The 26690-nt window shown below is 40.8% G+C and overlaps 1 protein-coding gene, 7 non-coding genes and 1 pseudogene across 8 annotated transcripts; 8 read left to right on the top strand and 1 right to left on the bottom strand.

The window, feature by feature from the left end:
* Positions 1-6574: 6574 nt before the first annotated feature.
* LOC140868936 (5S ribosomal RNA) lies at positions 6575-6693 on the top strand. Its single transcript, XR_012146333.1, has one exon. It is a non-coding gene; the product is annotated as a 5S ribosomal RNA (ribosomal RNA).
* Positions 6694-7094: 401 nt separating this feature from the next.
* On the top strand, positions 7095-7213 carry LOC140869151 (5S ribosomal RNA). The gene has a single exon (XR_012146540.1). It is a non-coding gene; the product is annotated as a 5S ribosomal RNA (ribosomal RNA).
* Positions 7214-16973: 9760 nt separating this feature from the next.
* Positions 16974-17092, top strand: LOC140868000 (5S ribosomal RNA). Its single transcript, XR_012145438.1, has one exon. It is a non-coding gene; the product is annotated as a 5S ribosomal RNA (ribosomal RNA).
* Positions 17093-17493: 401 nt separating this feature from the next.
* LOC140868529 (5S ribosomal RNA) lies at positions 17494-17612 on the top strand. Its single transcript, XR_012145943.1, has one exon. It is a non-coding gene; the product is annotated as a 5S ribosomal RNA (ribosomal RNA).
* Positions 17613-18014: 402 nt separating this feature from the next.
* LOC140869641 (5S ribosomal RNA) lies at positions 18015-18133 on the top strand. Its single transcript, XR_012146795.1, has one exon. It is a non-coding gene; the product is annotated as a 5S ribosomal RNA (ribosomal RNA).
* A 403-nt stretch (positions 18134-18536) lies between these two features.
* Positions 18537-18655, top strand: LOC140870328 (5S ribosomal RNA). Its single transcript, XR_012147294.1, has one exon. It is a non-coding gene; the product is annotated as a 5S ribosomal RNA (ribosomal RNA).
* Positions 18656-19055: 400 nt separating this feature from the next.
* Positions 19056-19174, top strand: LOC140869614 (5S ribosomal RNA; annotated as a pseudogene).
* A 396-nt stretch (positions 19175-19570) lies between these two features.
* On the top strand, positions 19571-19689 carry LOC140870405 (5S ribosomal RNA). The gene has a single exon (XR_012147369.1). It is a non-coding gene; the product is annotated as a 5S ribosomal RNA (ribosomal RNA).
* Positions 19690-25220: 5531 nt separating this feature from the next.
* LOC140862446 (uncharacterized) lies at positions 25221-25940 on the bottom strand. Its single transcript, XM_073265468.1, has 2 exons — positions 25606-25940; positions 25221-25521 (listed from the first exon to the last, which is right to left on the bottom strand). The coding sequence occupies exons 1-2, from the start codon at positions 25938-25940 to the stop codon at positions 25221-25223; spliced, it is 636 nt and encodes a 211-aa protein (XP_073121569.1).
* Positions 25941-26690: the final 750 nt, after the last annotated feature.

Here is a 26690-nt window from a genome sequence, read left to right as displayed (position 1 = left end):
GGTCTTTCAGTTCTTTCAATTCAATCGGTGCCATACGGTAAGGTGCTTTTGATATCGGCTGTGTACCTGGCATCAATTCAATACCAAAATCTACCTCTCTGTATGGTGGCAATCCTGGAATCTCGTCAGGGAATACATCTGCAAACTCACTCACCACCGGTATATCAGTCAATGTCGGACTAGTCTTCAATATATCAACTGCATAAATAAGGAATCCTTCTGCTCCTTTCTGTAACAACTCAGTCAAAGCAAGAACAGATATCAATGGAATTTTAGTTATTGATCCCTTACCATAAAATTTCCATTCATCAGCCATATGAGGTCTGAACTTCACAATCTTCTGAAAACAGTCTACTGTAGCTCTGTACTTGGTTAGCATATCAATACTGATTATGCAATCAAAATCAGACAAACCGAGTACAATACAATCAAGCTCAATCTCATGCCCCTCACACTGTAATATACAATTTCATACAGACTTCACTGATATAATACCTCGACCCAGAGGTGATGAAATAGATACAACAATAGCTAAGGGCTCAACAGGTAATGAATGCAATGCAACAAACTGCTCAAATATAAAAGTATGCGACGCACCAGTATCAAATAAGACATAAGCAGGATAACCATAAAGAGAACAGTTACCTGCAATCACATCATCTGGTGCCGCTTGTGCTTGTTCCACAGTCAATGCAAACACCCTTGCTTGTTGCCTTGGAGGTTGATTCACCGTCTGACCTCCTCCTCTACTTGGTGCTGCAGGCTGTGGTTGAAAAAAGTGAACTGAAGATGTAGATTGACCCACCGGTCTCGATGCTCCTGCACCCTGTGCACCTTCAGATCCTCGTTGTGGACACACTCTTGCAAAGTGTCCCATCTTGTTGCAAATGTGGCATCTTCCAAACACACCTTGGCATTGTTCATCAGTATGGAGACCTCCACATTTGGTGCAATATACATCAGACTTCTGTCCAGCTCTAGACTGTTGGGATCCACTAGAACTAGAAGAGCTACCACCACCTGATCTCTTGAACTGTTTGCTCTTACCCTTGAAGAAATTTTTCTTTCTACTGCTGCTACCTCCAGCTTCAAATCGAGGTGGCTGTGGAATCTGTGGCTGTTCTTGTGGTTGTCTCACTGGCTGTGGCACAAACTGTGCTCCTCGTTGTTTTAGTATCCCTACTTCTGCACCCTTTGCTCGATTCAGAGCATCAGCAAAGGTATTCGGTCTTCCCGAATTCACCAGTGTAAACACATCAGGATTCAAGTCATTGATAAATTGATCGGCTTGAGCTTCGTCACTAACAACGATATGTGGTGCAAACTTCAACAAGCTAGTGAATTTGGAAACATATTCTTCAATATTCAACTGTCCCTATTGCAAACTTGCAAACTCTGCTCCTTTGTCCTTGCGATAAGACACAGGAAAGAAACGCTGATAGAAAGCAGTTCGAAATACAGACCAGGTAATAACAGTACCTTGGTTTTCCAGTGCTCTCTTCGTCGCTATCCACCAACTCTTGGCAAGGCCATGCAGTTGATGAATTATCAGTCTCACACGACGATCATCTGTATAATCAATGGACTCAAATAACTGCTCAATATCTTCCAGCCAGTTCTCACACTCTATAGCATTCTCTGTTCCTTGCAACTTCGGTGGTTTGAATGACTGGAATCGTTTCAAAAGTTTCTCCATCGGATTAGCATCACTGAACTCATCAGTAAACGTACTACCCTGTCCATGTTCAGACACTGTCACTGGGACCTGTGCAGCATTTGTCTGTTCAGGCTGATTCGTAGCCAATGTCTGCCTAACTCTCGGTGCCGGTCGTGGAGGCATATCTGATAATCAAACACATTAGTGTACAGTTCATCATATCATAACACATTTCTGTTTCAGTTCCTCAATGCCTTCTCAAAAGATCGAATCTGATTCAGCCGTATTATTACATGCTTCCAATAATATCAGATAACGGATATCATGCAATTCTTAAAGCTGTAAATCAAGTCAGATAACAAACATGCTTCAAGAATACTTAAATCAGAGTAAAAGACTCGATCTACCCCACTCATCTATTCTTAGTCCGAGAAACTTAACGCTCTGATACCACCTGTTGTGGAGCCTCGGGTTGCTAATCTCATATCTTAAGGGCAATTAATGAATAAGCATCATTAATCTAATAAGGAAAGAAAGGAGCCAAAAAAAAAAAATTTATTTTTATTTTTTTCCAAAAAGGGGTGCGCCCCCGCCGCCAAAAACTACCGCGGGGGCGCCCCTGTTTTTTTCCAAAACAGTAGGCAAATCTCCAGGCTGCGCGCGAGCCGTCAAAAATTACCGCGGGGGCGCCTCCTGGAGTAGAAACTTGCCCTGTTCTTTGTCCGCAAATCTGATCCCTTCAACTCCTTCCAATTCATCAAACTCAAGTCTAAAACATGATATAAAAGATCCAAATCATGCATATTAATATAAACAAGGTCTCAAGTATCTATACATGTATTTAATACATCACACAAGTCGCTAAAGAAATGATAACGATAACGACACAAACTATCTCAAGTTTTATACATGTATTCCAAAACCAACAAGTTCTAAAGTTCCTTGCTTCTAACATTCAAAACATCATCTACAACCCGAGCCCTCACGTGATAGACTCTCTCCCAGCTGTCAATGATGTCGATGATCAGCTCCTGCCCTCTCTGTTGTCATGCACACATACAAAACAAGACAACAGCCGGATAAACTCCGGTGAGATATAATTCTCAGTATAACCAACATATCGAAAGCGTTAAATAAATCATATTAACTCTATTTAAAACTCGACTCAACAAATAGAGTACTCAAACGCTTTAAATACGATTTGATTCATATAACTTCGAAGCCATCAAGATTCATAAATGATCTTGACATGGATATCCATCTAACGAATTCGTAAACGACTCGCAAATAAGGTTAACCGCAACCTTGGCTTAGAATCAATTCGATATAACATCATATCAACTCAAATTTAAAGATCCACTACCTGAGATGGATCGACAACACCACAATCAAATCAAAACATAAACAAGTATGTGATTTTTGCGGGCCAACTCAAAGATAATCGTTCTTGAGTTTCAAAGTCCCTACTTCGCGATGTTGTCATTATACCTTCGTTTATCGAGGTTCTGAACTCTTCAAATGTGTGAGATATAATCAAAATACATATATCAAACTTCATACCAATCTATCAAAATAGAAACGAGTCAAAACCATCAAGAATTCATCAATCAATCGCATTTCAAACCTCAACTCTTTCTTCGTTCATTCAAGTCGGCGTCTTGTGTCGTTAAGCCTTCAAACTCAACTAAAACTGAATAAGAAAAATACTATAACATTCATAACATCTCAACAACAACTTCAACTCGGAAATCGGATATCAAAATAGTTCCAAAACTCGATTAAACGACGTAGCGATTCAAAATCGGTAACCGACGTAATCCCGACTTCGAAACTTGTAACTCCAATTCATATATCAGCATGTATCATATAAAACTCAGTCATAAAACATCTTATCAGCAGCTATAGTCATCGATATACATGCTACAAATCATAATCAATCCCTTCAATCATCCAACTTTGATCCAGTTTCGAAAATAGAAGCGATACAATAGCAAGAACACAATCAATAACTAAAAATCTGATATCTGCTCCATAATGATTTCGAAATACATAAAAAACAGCATAAAACTTACACGAGATTGAAGCTCTCGTCGTAAGGGTTCCAGAACAATTTACGGAATCAAAATCGGACAACCGGTTCAAAAGTTACAAGGATTTGAAGATCAAACTTTCAAAGAAAACAAATAAGATCTCGGCTCTGTTTCTCAATTTATGAATAAGGAATGAAGTACACGTGCAAAAGCTGAGTAATCCAACACAAATCTGATAACTTTCAATAAAATTGCACTTTAGTCCCTAGATTCTTCAATAATTGCAATTTGGTCCTCGGCCCTTATTTTAATTCAATTTCAATCCTAAATAATTTAAGAATATTAGAATTTAAATCAAAACTCTAAATATTCCCAAATTAAATATACTCGGATTAAAATTAAATAAATTCGGATTAATTTCTAATTAATCCCGGGCCTTACATTTCTCCCCCACTAAGACATGAGTTCGTCCTCGAATTCATAAACAGTATAGATATGCAGTCCGCATGCTCATAAGAATAAAAAATAACTTAAAACTGAATAAGAACTCACATCAATGAAATAAGTAAGGAAATCGTTGCTTCATATCTTCTTCGACTTCCCAAGTCGCATCTTCAACTCCGTGTCTACTCCATTGAATCTTCACCAATGGAATGGTCTTCGTTCGGAGTTGCTTCGTCTTTCTATCAAGAACCTGAATAGGTTGCTCGAAATTACTAAGAGTGTCATCCAATTCAGCTTCATCGGAGTGAATCACATGAGATGCATCAGATATGTACTTTCTCAACATCGATACATGAAAGACATCATGTATTCCAGATAAAGACATAGGAAGAGCGAGTCGATAAGCTAGATTGCCTATCTTCTCGAGAATCTCATACGGCCCAATATACCTCGGAGATAATTTCCCTCGTTTACCAAATCGAACGGTGCCTCTGAACGGTGAAATATTCAGAAACACTCTATCTCCCTGATCAAAAGATAACGGCCGTCGTCGTACATTCGCATATCTGGTCTGTCTGTGCTGTGCTGTTCTCATTCTCTGATGTATCAGTTTCACCTTTTCAGTCATCTGTCTGATCATATCTGGCCCTAACTCAGGTACCTCAGAAACATCATCCCAATACAAAGGCGATCGACACTTCTTCCCATATAACGCTTCGAATGGTGCCATCTCTATACTCGTCTGATAACTATTGTTATAAGAAAATTCCACGAGTGGTATAGAATTTTGCCATGTAACACCAAAATCAAGTACTACAGCTCTAAGCATATCCTCAAGCGTCTGAATTGTTCGTTCAGATTGACCGTCGGTTTGAGGATGGTAAGCAGTACTCAAATGTAAATGCGTACCTAGAGCTTCCTGTAGGTTATGCCAAAAGTGCGAAGTAAACCTCGGATCTCGGTCAGATACAATCGACTTTGGCACACCATGAAGTCTTACCACTTCTCGAATATAAACATCCGCCATTTGATCATGACGATAAGTCATTCGATAAGGAATAAAGCACGCAGATTTCGTCAATCTGTCAATGATCACCCAAACAGCATCGCATCCTCGAGATGATTGTGGCAACTTCGTTACAAAGTCCATGAAAATGTGATCCCATTTCCATTCAGGAATTGATAAACTCTGTAATAAGCCACCCGGTTTCTTTCTTTCAGCCTTCACCTGTTGGCAATTCAAACATTTGGATATAAATTCAGTCACATCAGACTTCATTTGTTTCCACCAGTACTGACTCTTCAAGTCGTTGTACATCTTTCTGCCTCCAGGGTGAACACTAAAGCGACTACAATGGGCTTCTTTCAGAATATTCTGTCTCAAGTCTGCAATATTGGGAACAACTATTCGGTTATTCACATACAAGATATCATCGTCACTAACTTTGTATTCAGACTGATGTCCTGATCTGATCATTTCAATCGATTTCTGTACATTCTAATCAGCTTTCTGTGCTTCTTTGATATGAATCAACAACTCTGGCTCAGCACTGATTGCATACACTCTCATCGGCCTTCTATCTGTCTCAAATACATACCTAGAAACACAACAATCCTCAATCAAATTAGATACACCGACAGTAGATAAAGATAGAGCACATACTTTTCTACTCAGGGCATCTGCTGCTGCGTTAGACTTTCCCGGATAGTATTTGATTTCACAATCAAAATCCTTCAGTAAATCAAGCCATCGTCGTTGTCTCATATTCAATTCAGACTGTGAAAATAAATACTTCAGACTTTTATGATCAGAAAATATTTCAAGCTTCTCGTCGTATAAATAATGTCTCCAGATCTTCAATGCAAAAACGATAGCAGCCGATTCAAGATCATGAATCGGATACCTAACCTCATGTGGTTTCCGTTGTCGAGAAGCATAAGCAACAACATGTCCTTTCTGCATTAAAATACATCCCAAACCCTGGTGAGAAGCATCACAATAAACAACAAAATCACCAGTACCTTTAGGGATTGTCAACCCCATTTTTCATTAATTTCTTTTTTTCTTACTCGTACTTCTTGTTCTTTCGATTCCTCGTCATCCTATTTTCGAATCTTTCAGTCCAATCCGCAGATAGAAAAGATGCAATAGACTGAATCATACGATATGAACGTGCGATCTTGGTGACGGGGGCCGCTTCAGTGGGTCCCAGCGCGACATACGGGAAAAATGCCCCGAAAGACCATCTTCGTTTTGGAATTTGAGCGTCTCCGTCTCTTTAACCGAGATACGCACTATAGGTATCGAGTGGAGCTTCGCGTGAGCAGGCTGAAGCTCCAGTAACTCTTAGCCGATCGAAAGTTATGTCCGTTTGAAACTGCAGCTCCTGTTCCTCCGATCCGCAATTCGAGAGACAAAAAAATAAAGAATTCATTCACTGTTGGGTGCGATCATACCAGCACTAATGCACCGGTTCCCATCAGAACTCCAAAGTTATGCGTGCTTGGGCAAGAGCAGTCCTAGGATGGGTGACCCTCTGGGAAGTCCTCGTGTCGCACCCCTTTTTTTATTAGTTTATTTTTTTCTTACTCGTAAATCTTGTTCTTCCGATTCCTCTCCGTCCTATTTTCTACTCTTTCAGTCCAATCCGCGGATAGAAAAGATGCAATAGACTGAATCACAAGGCGTGAACGTTCGATCTGGGCGACGCGGGCCACTTCGGTGGGTTCCAGTGCGCCCTACGGGAAAAATGCCCCCAAAGACCATCTCCGGGTTTGAATTTGAGCTTCTCCGTCTCTTAGACCGAGATACGCGTTGTAGGTATCAAGAAGAGCTTCGCGTGAGTAGGCTGAAGCTGCCGTAACTCTCAGCAGATCAAAAGTTATGTCCGTTTGAAACTGCAGCTCCTGTTCCTCCGATCCGCAATTCGAGAGACAAAACAATAATGAATTCATTCACTGTTGGGTGCGATCATACCAACACTAATGCACCGTATCCCATCAGAACTCCGAAGTTAAGCGTGCCTGGGTGAGAGTAGTACTAGGATGAGTGACCCCCTATGAAGTCCTCGTGTTGCACCCTATTTTCATTAATTTTTTTTTCTTACTCGTACTTCTTGTTTTTCCGATTCCTTGCCGTCCTATTTCAGACTCTTTCAGTCCAATCCGCGGATAGAAGAGATGCAATAGAGTTAATCACATGCCGTGAATGTGTGATCTAGGTGATGCGGGCCGCTTCGTGTTGGAAAACGGTGTTCAGATCAATCAGAATTGATACCCGGTGCAGCGGAAGTTTTAAAATTTTATATGGAACGATTCCATATCATGGGTATCAAAACTTTACGATTAAATTGTGCGTGTAAAAGTTAAATAACAATTAAATTTTTACCTTGAATCTCGAAACGAGATTATGGACACCAACAGATAACTCTGCTTTTGTTGTATATCCCAGGAACTGATGGACGAACAATTCTTCAATCAGGTCCACGAACAGAATTCGAATCCCTCTGATAGATTGCACTAGAAAATCTATCAAAAGTTTCTACGAAGAGAATTAACGAATTTGATCCGTTAAACCAGACTGTAAATTCGAAATTCACAGGCTGGAATTTTCGAACAGAGAGAGGAGAGGGGGCGGCCACACCTAGAGAGAACAGCTAGGGTTTTCGAAAATTTTGTGACCTCTGTTGTATAATTTCTGTACTGCAATAACTTATTTATAATGTGGGCTGCTAACAGCTTAGGGCCCATTAGTCATAAGTTCAAGCCAATTTCAGAAATTAGTATAAAATTCATCGTGACTAAGATTGATAAACCAATTTCACCAATGTGCACAGAAACCATTTCTGCATCTTTTAAAGTCAAGATAAATTTTCTGAATCCGAATTCAGTGATTTCCAAAAATGCCCATCCCTATGTCATTTTAGGAAATCTTACTCTTCTACTCTGATATAAGAAGTTTCACTTCTTTATTCATTAAATTTAACTCTTTAAATTTAACTATCTCAACAGGGATTAAAAATCCATTACTTGTGTGACCCTCAATGGTTCAGGGATACAGCTAGCCGTGGGCTCACAACTCCTTGTGACTCGGAACAACAATTTCCGACTTGCCCATCGAATCATGGTAAGAGCGCCTAGCAACATCGCCCCATAATTCCCTAGGTATCACTGATAGTGCCTGCAAGAACCAATAGATTTTGGTTAGCGTACAGTACGGTCCCTTCAACCAAATATCCCGATCGAATCAACAACCATTGGTAAATCGAGAGTCGTTCGAGATTCGATAACTATGCAATACATCTTGAAGATCAAATAGTGACATCGCATGTGCTACTAAGAAACCATTTCTTAAAACACATCATGTACTCTGGCCAGAGATTCGTCACACTAATATCTCCTCAGATTGCATAGGATATCCACACTAGCAAGTATGTGGTGAATCCTTGACAACAAAGCATCGACTCCTATATGTGTCGTAACTGTACCCAATCCCGACACCTGATGACCCCAATAGAGTCGGTAAACGAGTCAAAGTACAGTACTAGCATATAGAGTCTCAATGATGTTTCAAGTAGTAAGGACTAATGGTGTACAACCAAAACCGCGGACTTTATCCACTCGATAAGTGATAACCACTTGGAAAGTCCGGATAGGGTAGTTCGATCATTCATCGTATGAATATCCATTTTCATGCTTTGAACATCTATATGTTCCATACCAATGAAACGTGGTACTCGGCATCGCAAATGCTAGTCTCAATCTTGAGCGATCCTTATCCTTATTAACGGACGGCTCAATCGACTAGGAACTGTTTAGAATATACAGTGACTATAAGATGTGTTTCATGATAGCCATCCCCATGTGCCACCACATCTTACATACACTATAGTATATTCAAGGTCTTCATCTAAACATCTTATAGTATGTCACAACATAATAATATGATAAAAGATAAAGTAAATGCCGTTATAAAAGTGTAAATTATATTAAACAAAAGATTGTTTATACATAGAGTCATAAAAGCCCTTAGCCACAAGTTGGCTCAACGGGCACCCACTCTTTCAATCTCCCACTTGCCCTAAAGCCAACTAGTCATACTACGTAGTCCCATTGCTTCGCGATGTTTGTCAAATAATGGTCCTGGCAAGGGCTTAGTAAGTGGATCAGCCATATTGTCTGCAGAGGCCACTCTCTCGGCAGTGATGTCTCCTCTTTCCACGATCTCCCGGATGATGTGGTATTTCCTCAGTACGTGTTTGGATCTTTGATGAGACCTTGGTTCCTTTGCCTGAGCAACGGCACCCGTGTTGTCACAGTACACCGGGACTGGACCAACAACTTCAGGAATAATGCCCAACTCTTGGACGAAATTCCTCATCCAAATGGCCTCTTTAGCAGCAGCTGATGCCGCAATGTATTCTGCCTCAGTGGTGGAATCCGCTGTGGTGTCCTGCTTGGAACTCTTCCAAGAGACAGCACCGCCATTGAGCATGAACACAAATCCAGAGGTTGACTTCGAGTCATCCACGTCACTTTGGAAGCTAGAGTCGGTATAGCCTTCCAATTTCAGTTCTCTTCCTCCATATACCATGAACATATTCTTAGTCCTTCGTAAGTACTTAAGAATGTCCTTCACGGCTTTCCAATGCATTTGACCGGGATTGGCTTGATATCTGCTCGTGACACTCAGAGCAAATGCTACATCCGGTCTGGAAGATATCATCCCATACATGATACTACCTATGGCTGACGCATATGGTACATGTGTCATTTTCTCTATCTCTTCATCAGTCTTGGGACACATGGACTTGGATAGAGAAACTCCATGACACATAGGTAGATGTCCTCTCTTGGACCCATCCATTGAAAACCTTTTCAATATGGTTTCGATGTAAGTTGATTGAGTGAGTCCTATCATTATTTTAGATCTATCTCTATAGATCTGTATCCCTAGAATATAGGATGCCTCACCCAAATCCTTCATCGAGAATCTACCTGATAACCATATCTTTGTTGACTGCAAAATCCCTACATCATTCCCAATGAGTAAGATGTCATCAACATAAAGTACTAAGAATGTCACAGCATCCTTATCTACTTTCTTATACACGCATGGTTCCTCCGGGTTCTTGATGAAACCAAAATCCTTTATTGTTTCATCAAATTTCTGGTTCCAACTTCTTGATGCTTGTTTGAGACCATAGATTGATCTCTGAAGCTTGCATACCTTATGCTCGCTTCCCATGGATGTGTATCCCTCAGGCTACATCATATAGATCTCTTCCTTAATGTTTCCATTAAGAAATGCAGTCTTTACATCCATTTGCCATATCTCATAGTCATACCATGCTGCTATGGCAATAAGGATTCTTATGGACTTGAACATTGCGACTGGTGAAAAAGTTTCATCATAGTCAACTCCTTGTCTTTGAGTATAACCTTTTGCCACCAATCGTACCTTGTAGGTCAGTACCTCTCCATCAGGCCCAAGTTTTCTCTTATAGATCCATTTACACCCTATTGGAACAATTCCATCGGGAGGATCTACTAAAGTCCAAACTTGGTTTGTATGCATCGAATCTATTTCCGACTGCATAGCTTCAAGCCATAAATTTGAATCCGCATCAGAAATTGCTTCCTTGAAGTTTCTTGGATCACATCCAACGTCGGGTTCATCTTGATCCCCTTCAAGAAGAAGACCATATCGAATAGGAGGTCTAGAAGTCCTCTCGGATCTTCTAGGTATAGGCGTGTCCTCTGAAGATTCTTGAGGTATGGGATCATTATTTTTTATTTCGGGTTCTTCTCGAATTTCTTCGAGTTCCATCATCTCGCCTTTCTTATCCAATAAGAACTCCTTCTCCAAGAAGGTGGCATTCCTTGAAACAAACACTTTTGTTTCAGTAGGATGATAGAAATAATATCCGATTGAATTCTTCGGATACCCTACAAAATAACATAAGGTGGATCGACTATCCAACTTATCTCCCACTGTCTGCTTCACGTAAGCAGGACATCCCCAAATCCTCAAGTACAAATACTTAGGAGCTTTGCCATTCCATAACCCGTATGGTGTTTTGTTCACTGCTTTAGTGTGAACGTTGTTCAACAACAATACCGCCGTTTCAAGAGCATAGCCCCAAAACGAAGGTGGGAGCTCAGTGAAGCTCATCATGGATCGAACCATGTCCAACAAAGTTCGATTGCGACGCTCCGAAACACCATTAAGCTGAGATGTCATAGGAGGAGTCCACTGAGAGAGAATCCCATTCTCTTTTAGATAGCTCAAAAACTCGGTACTCAAGTATTCTCCACCTCGATCCGATCGAAATGCTTTAATACTTTTACCTAGCTTATTTTCTACTTCAGCCTTGAATTCTTTGAACTTTTCAAATGCTTCAGACTTATATTTCATTAAATATAAATACCCATACCTTGAATAATCATCAGTAAAGGTAATGAAGTAGGTGTGGCCAAATTGAGTACCAATTCTAAATGGACCACAAACATCTGTATGGATCAAATCCAACAGATTTTGACTACGCTCAGGTTTCCCCTTGAATGGAGATTTAGTCATTTTTCCTTTCAGGCAGGATTCACAAGTAGGTAGAGAGTTAATATCAGACATATCAAACATGCCCTCTCCCACTAGCTTGTTCATCCTCCTTGAGGAAATATGACCTAGCCTAGCATGCCAAAGATTTGCCGGGTTTTGACTATCGTTTTTCCTTTTATTTGTTGTTACCGGTTTATCGACATAATTTATTGGAACGTCTTTTAATTTTAAGTTATATAGATCGTTTTCAAGTTGTCCATTTCCAATCAAACATTCATTCTTGTAAATATTGCAAATCACATTCACAAAATTGCAAGAAAAACCATCTCTATCAAGCATAGAAACAGAAATAATGTTTTTAATCAAGTCTGGAACAAATAAAACATCTCTCAAAAGTAACTTAAAATCGTTCTGCAAAATTAAATAAACGTCTCCCACAGCTTTGGCTTCAACTCTAGAACCATTTCCGAGCCTCAGCTGGGTCTCACCCATTCTAGCTTGCGACTTCTTGTCATCACCTGCAAATCATTGCAAATGTGAGATCCACATCCGGTATCCAATACCCAAGAAGTAGTATTAAGTGAAACATTTATTTCAATATAAAAAATACCCTTCGCAGTTCGCAACTGCTCTAGATATTCCTTGCAGTTACGTTTCCAATGACCGGGTTTCTTGCAGTGATGGCAAACATCCTTGGACTTTTCCATGTTTGAAGCCTTTGTCTTGTTCTTCTTCTCGGGTCCGGTTTTCTTGGATGGGGCAGAACGTTTCTTACCCTTTGTACTTGGCCCCTTCTTAGCAGAAGAAGAGGAGCCCACCAAGAGAACCGGTTTATCCTTCTTTAAACTTCATAAGTTACAAGCATATTGACCATCTCTTCAAGGGAGGCCTCTATCTTGTTCATATTGAAATTCACCACAAAACCGTCAAACGATGAAGGAAGAGAGAGAAGTAATAAGTCCACATTGAGTTCATGCTCCAATACCAAATCAAGCATTACCAACTTCTGAATGAGCCAAATCACGCGTAACCCATGATCACGGACCGAAGTCCCTTCACGCATGCGACACGTCATTAACTCTTTTACAGTAGCGAACCTTTCAGCTCTCGATTGAGCCCCAAAAAGTTCCTTGAGTTGTACGTGAATGTCAGCAGCATTCATAGTATCCTCAAATCGCCTCTGGAGTTTATCAGACATCGAAGCTTGCATATAGCATTTGGCCTTGATATCATGGTCCCACCATTTATCAAGTTTGGCCAACTCTTCCGGACTTATATCAGCTGGTGCTTCCTTCGGAGGAGATTTTTCTAACACGTAGAGCATCTTCTCCGAGGTCAAGACAATCTTCAATTTACGGAACCATTCCGTATAGTTTGTGCCAGTCAGTTTATTTTGTTCGAGAATAGAGAATAGTGGATTGCGTGAATTCATCTTAATGAAATACTGAAAAGAAACAGACAATAATCAGTGATTGTTTAATTAATTTACTAAGACATAAAATAGGCTAAATTTATTTTATGAATCTCACTCCCACTATTTTAACGATTTCACTACCCTCTAGTGAAAACGAGAAACATTTTCTTTAGTGGGAACATGGAGTCCAATTGACAAATTATAGTCCCGAATAATATCAGCCAACCATAATTTTCAAAAGGTAGAGCCCAATTGCTTCCAAAGCAACCTCCATGTTTTTACCTCATGTCCAATAAGGGCCCAATAATATGACGCCATTTATTGTGACATGTCAAGATGACCCATCAATATCAAGTTGTGATGGACGGTCGCCATGTGGATCCCCAATAATATGAGCCAATCCCATGGGAGTTCCATCCAACTTACAACATGTGTCGATCCAATGTACAACTTTCCGACGAACGGGCCCCCCTAATAATATGAGCCGGACCGTATCCGCGGGTAGCATCTCATACATTGATCGTTGATGGAAGGTAGGAACATTTAAACAATATTTAAATTTCCTTTATTTATCTTGATATCAATTTTAAATCATATTTAAAATGAGGGATTTTAATTTTGAAAATTTGTCTCATCATTTAAAATTTGTATGCTTGCGGGATTCATACAATTTAGTCTAAACATGCATACAACGATAATATCATATATTATATTTTAGGATGATCGATCCCACTACTAATCGACCCGTGGTTGCCAATCACGAGTCTAAGTCCAATCCTAGGTGATATGCAAGTATGCAATGCAATCCTATTACATTGTGCTTCCAATTTACATTTCTTCAGTCTTTATCATTGCTTGTTGGTCCCACCTCCATCTTCAAAAACTCCCACTATTTCTAGTGAATTTACAATAAATTACTATGACAAATAAAGGGATACATTGTAGGGGTGGGAACGGGCCATAAACCAGGCCCACTTTTATTACATATGACGATTCATATTGGGCCATAAACGGTCCCATTAATAAATCCAACAACAATAAAAACAAATGTAAATTCCTTAACATACACCTACAAAATTGGTCATGGTAATCGATCATCCTTATCCAATAATATTTAATTCAAAATTAATTTATTGGATAACATGCAATGGCAATTAAATTAAAAAGGATAAAATCATATTCCATATATAAAATCTTATTTTACATACAAAATCATATTTTACCTTTTTATCAAATAAAATCATATTTTACATATAAAATCCAATTTTATACATAAAATCATATTTTACTCAATATTTCCATAAGATCATATCTTATCATCAATTGTACCAAAAATAATTAATTTCATAAAATCTGATTTAACGGATAAAATCTATAAATTTTCCAAAAATTCAAATTTATCCAAAAATCAATTTTAAAATTTTCGAACTCGAACAATTCGATCCGACGCCTCGTGGACCAATCAAAAATAATTTTTGATCGGACCAAAAATAGAATTTTAACATATTAAAATTTAAATTAAAAATAAAAATTAGTTTTCCCGGGCCGCCCGGGACGATCCCGGGCAGCCCGCGCCCCAAAAGGGGCTCGGGCCGGGCAGCCCGTCGCTGCCCCTTGGGTAGCGACGATCGCTGCCCTGGGCAGCGACGTTCGCTGCCCCGGGTTTGCCCATTAATTTTAAATTTTTAAAATCCTTTTGTTTCAAAAAACCAAGGCTTAAAATTTTTTGAACAATCGATTAATTTAATCGCTTGATCTGAGCAACCTGGCTCTGATACCACTGTTGGAAAACGGTGTTCAGATCAATCAGAATTGATACCCGGTGCAGTGGAAGTTTTAAAATTTTATATGGAACGATTCCATATCATGGGTATCAAAACTTTACGATTAAATTGTGCGTGTAAAAATTAAATAACAATTAAATTTTTACCTTGAATCTCGAAACGAGATTATGGACACCAACAGATAACTCTGCTCTTGTTGTATATCCCAGGAACTGATGGACGAACAATTCTTCAATCAGGTCCACGAACAGAATTCGAATCCCTCTAATAGATTGCACTAGAAAATCTATCAGAAGTTTCTACGAAGAGAATTAACGAATTTGATCCGTTAAACCAGACTGCAAATTCGAAATTCACAGGCTGGAATTTTCGAACAGAGAGAGGAGAGGGGGCGACCACACCTAGAGAGAACAGCTAGGGTTTTCGAAAATTTTGTGACCTCTGTTGTATAATTTCTGTACTGCAATAACTTATTTATAATGTGGGCTGCTAACAGCTTAGGGCCCATTAGTCATAAGTTCAAGCTTGACAAGCAAAGCCCGCATGTTTAGAAATTAATATAAAATTCATCGTGACTCAGATTGATAAACCAATTTCACCAATGTGCACAGAAACCATTTCTGCATCTTTTAAAGTCAAGATAAATTTTCTGAATCCGAATTCAGTGATTTCCAAAAATGCCCATCCCTATGTCATTTTAGGAAATCTTACTCTTCTACTCTGATATAAGAAGTCCCACTTCTTTATTCATTAAATTTAACTCTTTAAATTTAACTATCTCAACGGGAATTAGAAATCCATTACTTGTGTGACCCTCAATGGTTCAGGGATACAGCTAGCCGTGGGCTCACAACTCCTTGTGACTCGGAACAACAATTTCCGACTTGCCCATCGAATCATGGTAAGAGCGCCTAGCAACATTGCCCCATGATTCCCTAGGTATCACTGATAGTGCCTGCAAGAACCAATAGATTTTGGTTAGCGTACAGTACGGTCCCTTCAACCAAATATCCCGATCGAATCAACAACCATTGGTAAATCGAGAGTCGTTCGAGATTCGATAACTATGCAATACATCTTGAAGATCAAATAGTGACATCGCATGTGCTACTAAGAAACCATTTCTTAAAACACATCATGTACTCTGGCCAGAGATTCTTCACACTAATATCTCCTCAGATTGCATAGGATATCCACACTAGCAAAGATGTGGTGAATCCTTGACAACAAAGCATCGACTCCTATATGTGTCGTAACTGTACCCAATCCCGACACCTGATGACCCCAATAGAGTCGGTAAATGAGTCAAAGTACAGTACTAGCATATAGAGTCTCAATGATGTTTCAAGTAGTAAGGACTAATGGTGTACAACCAAAACCGCGGACTTTATCCACTCGATAAGTGATAACCACTTGGAAAGTCCGGATAGGGTAGTTCGATCATTCATCGTATGAATATCCATTTGCATGCTTTGAACATCTCTATTTTCCATACCAATGAAACGTGGTACTCGGAATCGCAAATGCTAGTCTCAATCTCGAGCGATCCTTATCCTTATTAACGGACGGCTCAATCGACTAGGAACTGTTTAGAATATACAGTGACTATAAGATGTGTTTCATGATAGCCATCCCCATGTGCCACCACATCTTACATACACTATAGTATATTCAAGGTCTTCATCTAAACATCTTATAGTATGTCACAACATAATAATATGATAAAAGATAAAGTAAATGCCATTATAAAAGTGTAAATTATGTTAAACAAAAGATTGTTTATACATAGAGTCATAAAAGCCCTTAGCCACAAGTTGGCTCACTGGGCACCCACTCTTTCACTTCGGTGGGTCCCAGCACGCCCTACGGGAAAAACGCCCAGAAAAACCATCTCCGGGTTGTAATTTGAGTGTCTCCGTCTCATAGACCGAGATACTTGCTGTAGGTATCGATAGGAGCTTTGCGTGAGCAGGCTGAAGCTCCAGTAACTCTTAGCCGATCGAAAGTTATGTCCGTTTGAAACTGCAGCACCTGTTCCTTGGATCCGCAATTCGAGAAAAAAACAATAAAGAATTCATTCACTGTTGGGTGCGATCATACCAGCACTAATGCACCGGATCCAATCAGAAATCCGAAGTTAAGCGTGCTTGGGCGAGAGCCGTACTAGGATGGGTGACCCCATGGGAAGCCCTCGTGTTGCACCCCTTTTTTCATTAATTTCTTTTTTTCTTACTCGTACTTCTTGTTCTTTCGATTCCTCGCAGTCCTATTTTCGACTATTTCAGTCCAATCCGCGGATAGAAAAGATGCAATAGACTGAATCATACGATGTGAACGTGCGATCTAGGTGACGCGGGCCGCTTCGTTGGGACCCAGCGCGACATATGGGAAAAATGCCCCGAAAGACCATCTCTGTTTTGGAATTTGAGCGTCTCCGTCTCTTTAACCGAGATACGCACTATAGGGATCGAGTGGAGCTTCGCGTGAGCAGGCTGAAGCTCCAGTAACTCTCAGCCGATCGAAAGTTATGTCAGTTTGAAACTGCCTCTTCTGTTCCTCCGATCCGCAATTCGAGAGACAAAAAAATAAAGAATTCATTCACTGTTGGGTGCGATCATACCAGCACTAATGCACCGGATCCCATCAGAACTCCGAAGTTATGCGTTCTTGGGCAAGAGCAGTACTAGGATGGGTAACCCCCTTGGAAGTCCTCGTGTTGCACCCCTTTTTTTTATTAGTTTCTTTTTTTCTTACTCGTACATATTGTTCTTTCGATTCCTCTCTGTCCTATTTCCGACATTTTCAGTCCAATCCGCGGAAAGAAAAGATGCAATAGACTGAATCACAGGACGTGAACATGCGATCTGGGTGACTCAGGCCACTTCGGTGGGTCCCAGCACATCCTATGGGAAAAATTCCCCCAAAGACAATATTCGGGTTTGAATTTGAGCTTCTCCGTCTCTTAGACCGAGATACGCGTTGTAGGTATCGACAAGAGCTTTGCGTGAGCAAGCTGAAGCTCCCGTAACTCTCAGCAGATTGAAAGTTATGTCCGTTTGAAACTGCAGCTCTTGTTCCTCCGATCCGCAATTCGAGAGACAAAACAATAAAAAATTCATTCACTGTTGGGTGCGATCATACCAGCACTAATGCACCGGATCCCATCAGAACTCCGAAGTTATGCGTGCTTGGGCAAGAGCAGTACTAGGATGGGTGACCCCCTGGGAAGTTCTCGTGTTGCACCCCTATTTTTATTAGTTTCTTTTTTCCTTACTCGTACTTCTTGTTCTTCCGATTCCTCTCCGTCCTATTTCCGACTCTTTCAGTCCAATCCGCGGATATAAAAGATGCAATGGACTGAATCACAGGACGTAAACATGCGATCTGGGTGACTCGGGCCACTTCGGTGGGTCCCAGCACGTCTTCTACGAGAAAAATGCCCCCAAAGACAATCTCCGGGTTTGAATTTGAGCTTCAACGTCTCTTAGACCGAGATACACGTTGTAGGTATCGAGAAGAGCTTCGCGTGAGCAAGTTGAAGCTCCCGTAACTCTCAGCAGATCGAAAGTTATGTCCGTTTGAAACTGCAGCTCCTGTTCCTCCGATCCGCAATTCGAGAGACAAAACAATAAAAAATTCATTCACTGTTGGGTGCGATCATACCAGCACTAATGCACCAGATCCCATCAGAACTTCGAAGTTAAGCGTGCTTGGGCGAGAGTAGTACTAGGATGGATGACCTCCTGGGAAGTCCTTGTGTTGCACCCATTTTCATTAATTTCTTTTTTTCTTACTCATGCTTCTTGTTTTTCCGATTCTTCGCCGTCCTATTTCCGACTCTTTCAGTCCAATCCGCGGATAGAAAAATATGCAATAGACTTAATCACATGACGTGAACGTGCGATCTAGGTGACGCGGGCCGCTTCGATGGGTCCCAATGCGCCCTACGGGAAAAACGCTCCGAAAGACCATCTCCGGGTTGTAATTTGAGTGTCTCCGTCTCTAAGACCGAGATACTTGCTGTAGGTATCGATAGGAGCTTCGCATGAGTAGGCTGAAGCTCCCGTAACTCTTAACCGATCGAAAGTTATGTCCGTTTGAAACTGCAGCTCCTGTTCCAACGATCCGCAATTCGACAGTCAAAACAATAAAGAATTCATATATTTTTGGGTGCGATCATACCAGCACTAATGCACTGGATCCCATCAGAACTCTGAAGTTCAGCGTGCTTGGGCGAGAACAATATTAGGATGGGTGACCCTCTGGGAAGTCCTCGTGTTGATCTTTTTTCATTAATTTCTTTTTTTCTTACTCGTACTTCTTGTTCTTTCGATTCCTCGCCGTCCTATTTCCACTCTTTCTGTCCAATCCGCGGATAAAAAAGATGCAATAGACTGATCATACGATGTGAACGTGCGATCTGGGTGACGCGGGCCGCTTTGGTGGGTCCCAACGTGACATACGGGAAAAATTCCCCGAAAGACCATCTTTGTTTTGGAATTTGAGCGTCTCCGTCTCTTTATCCGATATACGCACTATAGGTATCGAGTGGAGCTTCGCGTGAGCAGGCTGAAGTTCCAGTAACTCTCAGCCGATCGAAAGTTATGTCCGTTTGAAACTGCAGCTGTTGTTCCTCTGATCCGCAATTCGAGAGACAAAAAAATAAAAAATTCATTCACTGTTGGGTGCGATCATACCAGCACTAATGCACTGGATCCCATCAGAACTCCGAAGTTATGCGTGCTTGGGCAAGAGCAGTACTAGGATGGGTGACCCCCTGGGAAGTCCTCGTGTTGCACCCCTTTTTTTATTAGTTTATTTTTTTTCTTACTCGTAAATCTTGTTCTTCCGATTCCTCTCCGTCCTAATTCCGACTCTTTCAGTCCAATCCGCGGATAGAAAAGATGCAATAGACTGAATCACACGACGTTAACGTGCGATCTGGGTGACGCGGGCCACTTCGGTGGATCCCAGCGCGCCCTACGGGAAAAATGTCCCCAAAGACCATCTCGGGGTTTGAATTTGAGCTTCTCTGTGAGGCCTAGATTCTAATCATGCAATCTCAGGGTAAAATAGGATTTTACCGATCGAGCGGGCCAAAGATTTCAGTTCTCTGTCCAAGAATCAGGACCCCTCGCTCGATCGGTAAAATCTTACCGATCGAGTGAGCATAAAATTCACATACACTGCCTCGCTACTAAGGTGCTCGCTCGATCTGCAAGAATTCGCCGATCGAGCGAGACCCTCTGCCCAGAAAATTTTCTGGTTTTCTTCTCCAATTTTCAATTCCATTCAATCCACAATAACAACATCAAAATCCCATTCAACAAGATACAACATATATGTAATGAGTTATACAAACCTCACAAAATAATGCATGCATAATAAGGTCCATCTAGTTCGGACTTATTCAATACAAAAAGGAGTTCAATTACAAAGTGACTCCTAACATCCAAGCCTCACTCTATTCTCTCAATCCTCTAGCCATGTTGTCTCTAATTAATTCCTGCCCCACCTGTTGCCAAGTACACATACGAACAAAGACAACAGCCGGATAATCCGGTGAGAATAATATTCCCAGTAAAAGAGACTGACATGCAATCAAATAAACATATCAAGTCATATAAAAACTCGTTCCCCATATAATCAAATAATCCAATCAAGTACTGTATTTAAAATGATATGCATGTCTTTAAACTTATGGATTATCAGACTCAGACAATCAATGAATTTCTTCCATTCTTTCTTTCTTCGGTTTGGGATCCCGAGGCTAAAACATCCACAATCACACCGACTCCCCTCTCGAGTTGGACATGGCATGCTTTAATCCTCTAGACTCAAGAGCATTATAGTGAGCTACACGACAAGGTAGTAAATTGCCTACCAAGCTACTCGACTACAATCCCTAGATCGTCTAATTCAAATTGAACAAATCAAGGCTCAATATGAATGCAATGTAATCTAATGCACTCAATATAAATTCAATCATATAATCAAATAAGAAATCAAAACATGCAATATGTGATTTCTTCTAGGACACTCGAGTCAATCCTGATTCGAGTTAATCATCCCATTCCATTACGAAGCCGTCTAATGCCTCTTCTTTGTCGTTCCAAAACTTCAATCTGAAAACAACAATTCTCAATTGAAAAACTATCCAATCAAGTTCATTAATCGATATAGAAAGACGTCGATACTATACCGGCTCAACTCTTCCAAACTTGCCAAAAGCTGCAACTCTAGCAACTTCAAGGACTCCCAATCAATCTATCAGAAGAAGTCACGGATCAAAATCGATATCAAAACTCAATCAAAACTCAATACGATCAAAACATCGAAACGATATCCAAAACTCAAACTGACGGCATAACGGCTATAAACTGACCAATCCGGAAATGTAGACCGCAAAACAACAGCTCAACATACTCATTCCAATCCTCAACATCAAACCCAACACAAAATCAACACATCTCAAAATCATCATTTATGAAAATGACAAGAAAAATCATAACAATTCCGATTGTCGTTAGATCTTCGAACCGTCTTAGATAAACGATCACTGCTAACTCATAATCATCCTCTCCGAATATAAACAAATTCTGACAACATCAATAAATTCAAACTTCTCAAAATTAAGATAAACTTACTTCCAAACGGAGCACTCGTTGCTGTGATCGCAGATATCAAGTCAGAAATCAATTCTATCGGACGGATCGAGCTAGAAAAGAAATCACAAAAGCTTAAAAAGATTTCTCACACCTTCCATGGCTGTAAACGAGTTGGAGGAAGAAGATGGAATGAAAAAGAATGACTAAGTCAAGTAGATAATATAACAAATCCCAAATTTGCATTTTAGTCCCTGAAATTTCCAAAAATTGCAAAAAGGTCCCTGATTAATAAAAAGTCCGATCTCGAATTCTGAAATCACCGAATATCTCAAATAACATCAATTAAGATAAAAAAAGGGGCGTTACAATTCTCCCTCTCTAAGAAAAGATTTCGTCCTCGAAATCATCGATATCAACTCATAAGAAGATAATTAAGAATTCAAGAACAGAATTAAAACTCACATCAGACGAATAACTCAGGAAATCTCTGTCTCATGTCAGATTCTGTCTCCCAAGTCGCTTCTTCGACTCCGTGACGACTCCACTGAACTTTTACCAGAGGAATCGTTTTGGTTCTGAGCTGTTTCTCCTTTTTGTTAAGGATCTGAATCGGTCTTTCGAAATAACTCAGAGTTTCATCAAGTTTGGCTTCGTCAGGCTGAAGTACATGAGAAGGATCGGGATGGTATTTCCTCAACATCGAGACGTGAAAGACGTCGTGAATACCAGATAAAGAAGGAGGAAGTGCTAATCGGTAGGCTAGATCGCCTAACTTCTATAAAATTTCGTTCGGACCAATGAATCTCGGTGACAACTTCCCTCTTTTCCCAAATCTAACAGTACCTCTAAACGGAGAAATCTTCAAGAATACTCGGTCTCCCTGATCAAAAGATAGAGGTCTACGTCTAATATTCGCATACTTTGATTGTCGGTCCTGAGCAGTCTTCATTCTCAATCCAATAATCTTCACCTGCTCAGCCATATCACGAATCATATCTGGTCCCAAGTCTGGGGACTCAGACATCTCATCCCAGTACAGAGGAGATCTGCACTTCTTTCCGTACAACGCTTCAAAGGGTGCCATTCCTATACTCGTCTGGAAGCTGTTGTTGTACGAAAACTCAACGAGAGGCAATGAATCTTGCCAAGTAGTGCCAAAGTCAAGCACCACTGCTCGTAACATATCCTCCAGAGTCTGAATCATCCGTTCTGATTGACCGTCGGTCTGAGGATGGTATGTTGTACTCAAGTGCAATCTAGTACCAAGGGCCTCTTGCAGACTATGCTAGAAGTGAGAAGTAAACCGAGGATCTCGGTCAGAAACAATGGATCTCGGCACACCGTGCAATCTGACGATCTCTCTGACGTATAACTCTTCCATCTGGTCATGTCGATAAGTCATCCGATACGGAATGAAACAAGCAGACTTCGTCAACCTATCAATCACAACCCAAATAGCATCACATCCCCGAACAGACCGGGGTAGTTTCGTGACGAAGTCCATCGAGATATGATCCCACTTCCATTCCAGAATAGACAAACTGTGCAGAAGACCTCCCGACCTTTTTCTCTCGGCTTTCACTTGCTGATAGTTCAGACATCGGGAAACAAACCTCGCAACATCACTCTTCATCTTCTTCCACCAAAACTGACTCTTCAGGTCGTTATACATCTTTCGGCCTCCGGGATGAACACTGAACCGACTGCAATGCGCCTCTCTCAGAATACGCTGTCTTAACTCATCAATCTCAGGCACAACAATATGGCTATTCACAAACAAAACATCATCCCTGACCTGAAACTCAGACTGGTGTCCTGATCTCACTTTCTCTATCGACTTCTGAATACTCTCGTCTGATTTCTGTGCTTCTCTGATCGACACAAACAAATCTGGCTCGGCCTGAATCGCACAAACTCTTATCGGATTTCTATCTGACTCAAACTCCAACCCAGAAGTGCAACAGTCGTCGATTAAATGAGAAACACCGATCGTCGAAAGTGATAAAGAGCAAAGCTTACGACTCAAAGCATCGGCAGCTGCATTCGACTTCCCCGGGTAATACTTAATCTCGCAGTCGAAGTCTTTCAACAAATCTAACCATCTCCTATGTCTCATATTCAACTTAGACTGTGAAAATATGTATTTAAGACTCTTATGATCCGAAAAGATCTCAAAAGACTCACCGTACAAGTAGTGACGCCAAATCTTCAAGGCAAAAAAAATAGCAGCAAGTTCAAGGTCATGAACTGGGTAGCGAGTCTCGTGCGGTTTCAGCTGCCTCGACGCATATGCTATCACGTGCTTCCTCTGCATAAGAATACATCCGAGACCAAGATGAGAAGCATCGCAATAAACTGTGAAACCTCCAGTACCAGATGGAATAGAAAGAATCGGAGCACTGGTTAATCTCTTCTTCAACTCAACAAAACTGGCTTCACAATCATCTGTCCACAGAAAAGGATCATTATTCTGAATCAGCTGGGTGATAGGCTTTGCAATAGAAGAGAAACCCTGAATAAATCTACGATAGTAACCCGCCAAACCCATAAAACTGCGGATTTCTGGCACAGAAGTCGGCCTGCGCTAGTTCGTCACTGCTTCTATCTTGCTGGGATCCACAGCAATCCCATCTCCTGAAATAATGTGCCCCAGAAAGACAACTTTGTCAAGCCAAAACTCACACTTCAAATGCTTGGCGAATAACTGTTCTGTCCTCAAAATCTGCAACATAGTTCTCAAATGTTTTGCATGCTCGGTACGGCTCTTAGAATAGATCAAGATATCGTCAATGAAAATAATCACAAACTCATCAAGAAAATGCTGAAAGATTTGGTTCATCAACCCCATAAAGACCGCTGGGGCATTCGTCAAACCGAACGGCATGACAAGAAATTCAAAATGGCCATACCTCGTTCGAAATGCCGTCTTAGGGACATCCTCTTCACGAACTCTCAGCTGGTGATACCCAGACCTCAAATCTATCTTCGAATAGATACACGAACCCTGCAATTGATCAAAAAGATCATCTATACGCGGTAAAGGATACCTGTTCTTAACTGTCGCCTGATTCAGTTGGCGGTAGTCAATGCAGAGACGCATAGAGCCATCTTGTACGGAGCTTTCGAAATTGGTTGAGTACCTGACGTCAGTTCGATGCCAAATTCAATCTCACGAATAGGTGGTAATCCCAGAATCTCATCTGCAAATACATCAGGGAAATCCCTAACCACTGGTATATCGTTCAGCTCAGGGCTAAACTTCAGAATATCGATTGCATAAACAAGAAATACTTCGGCTCCTCTCTGTAATAATCTAGTCATAGATAAGACGGATATCAAAGGAATTTTAGAACGAGAACCCTTACCAAAGAATCTCCACTCCTCTGACATCTCTGGTCTGAAACGTACTATCTTCTGAAAACAATCTACTTTAGCCCTGTACTTAGTCAAAACATCTATGCCAACTATGCAGTCAAAGTCAGACAACCCAAGTACAATACAGTCGAACTCGATCAAATTTCCTTCAAAACTCAAACCACAATTTCTAACAAAATTCTTCAAAACTATTCCTCCACCCAAAGGTGAAGTAACAGAAACTACAGCAGGCAAAGACTCAAAAGGCAAGGCATGCATCGACACAAATTTCTCAGATAAGAAAGAGTGAGAAGCACCTGTATCTATCAGAATAAATGCAGGATAACCAAAAATCTTACAGTTATCTGTAATCACATCATTCGGTGCAGCTTGAGCCTCATCTTTGTCAGAGCAAACACTCTAGCCTGAGGTCGGGAAGATTGGTTCGAACTTTGATTACCTCCCTGATGATTCTGCTGTTGAGGTTGGAACGAGTGAACTGCAGTCGATTGCCTCTGAGGCTGAGATGACTGTCGAGAGGCATTTCCACTCTGAGTCTGGTCAGAACCCTTCTGAGGACACTGTCTGGCATAATGTCCCATCTGCTGGCAGATGTAGCAGTTCCCAAAGATTCCCCTACACTGGTCGCTTGAGTGTCGTCCTCCGCAATTGCTACACAAAGCTCCAGAAGATCCTGAACCCTGACCAGAACTGAACTATCTCGAACCACTCGAGCTCGAAGAACTGCTTCCAGACTTCTTGAAATGCTTTCCTTTGGGACGGAAATAGTTCTTCTTGCCACCACCACTGTTACCACCCTCATTCATCTGCGGCTGATTTTGATACTGCCTCTGCTGTTGCTGTTGAGGCTGGTACTGATTATCCCTCTTCCTTAACATTCCCGCTTCTGCCCCCTTGGCGTGATCCATCGCATCTGAAAAGTTATCTGGCCTCCCAGTATTCACCAGAATAAAGATGTTAGGGTGCAAACCGTTAATGAACTGGTCTGCTTTTGCCTTCTCATTGTCGGCAATATGCGGGGCGAACCTCAGTAAACTGTCAAATTTCGCAACATAGTCCTCGATACTCATATTCCCTTGCTTCAAATTTGCAAACTCGGCACCTTTGTCCTTTCGATAGGAAACTGGAAAAAATCTTTTATAGAATTCAGATTTAAAAAGTGCCCAAGTGATTTCCGTACCTCTGTTCTCTTTGGCTTTCTTGGTTGTCATCCACCAACTTTTTGCCACTCCCTGCAGTTGATGAATAACCAATCTAACCCTGCGGTCGTCAGAGTAGTCGAGCGAATCGAAGAGCTGATCTATATCATCAAACCAACTCTCACAATCTATCGGATTCTCTTTCCCATTCAAATACGGTGGCCTGAATGATTTGAACCTTTTCAATAAGGCTTCCATAGGTGTGATCGTTTCATCCATCTGTACCACCGGAGGAGTCATAATCGGAGGAGTTTCTGTAGTAAGAACAATCGGTGGAGTATTCATGTCTAGCCTTCTTTGAGTACCCATCTAAATTGACCGGGGTTAGAACACGAATAATTCAATTCACATCTTACCATTTCAGTGTTAAGAAACCTCTGGTCGTCTTACCAATACGATAGATGGAACTCAGATCAATGCATGAATACAGTTCATATCTCAATCAAATCATGCTTTAACAATTTGAATCTCCAAGTCACGTAATTCAAATAAATTTTCAATCCATAAAGCATTCTCGCATATTCTGTAATCATAGAATTAATCAATCACATGCGAGAAATCAAGGTCAATCGGACTCGGTCTACCCCGCTCACTACTAGAACATAATCCAGGAACTTATTT

The sequence above is a fragment of the Henckelia pumila genome, chromosome 4, assembly GCF_033568475.1.
Source record: "Henckelia pumila isolate YLH828 chromosome 4, ASM3356847v2, whole genome shotgun sequence".
Taxonomy (NCBI): domain Eukaryota; kingdom Viridiplantae; phylum Streptophyta; class Magnoliopsida; order Lamiales; family Gesneriaceae; genus Henckelia; species Henckelia pumila.
The sequence above is the reverse complement of the archived record's forward strand: the minus strand, read 5'-3'. Positions and strand labels throughout refer to the sequence as shown.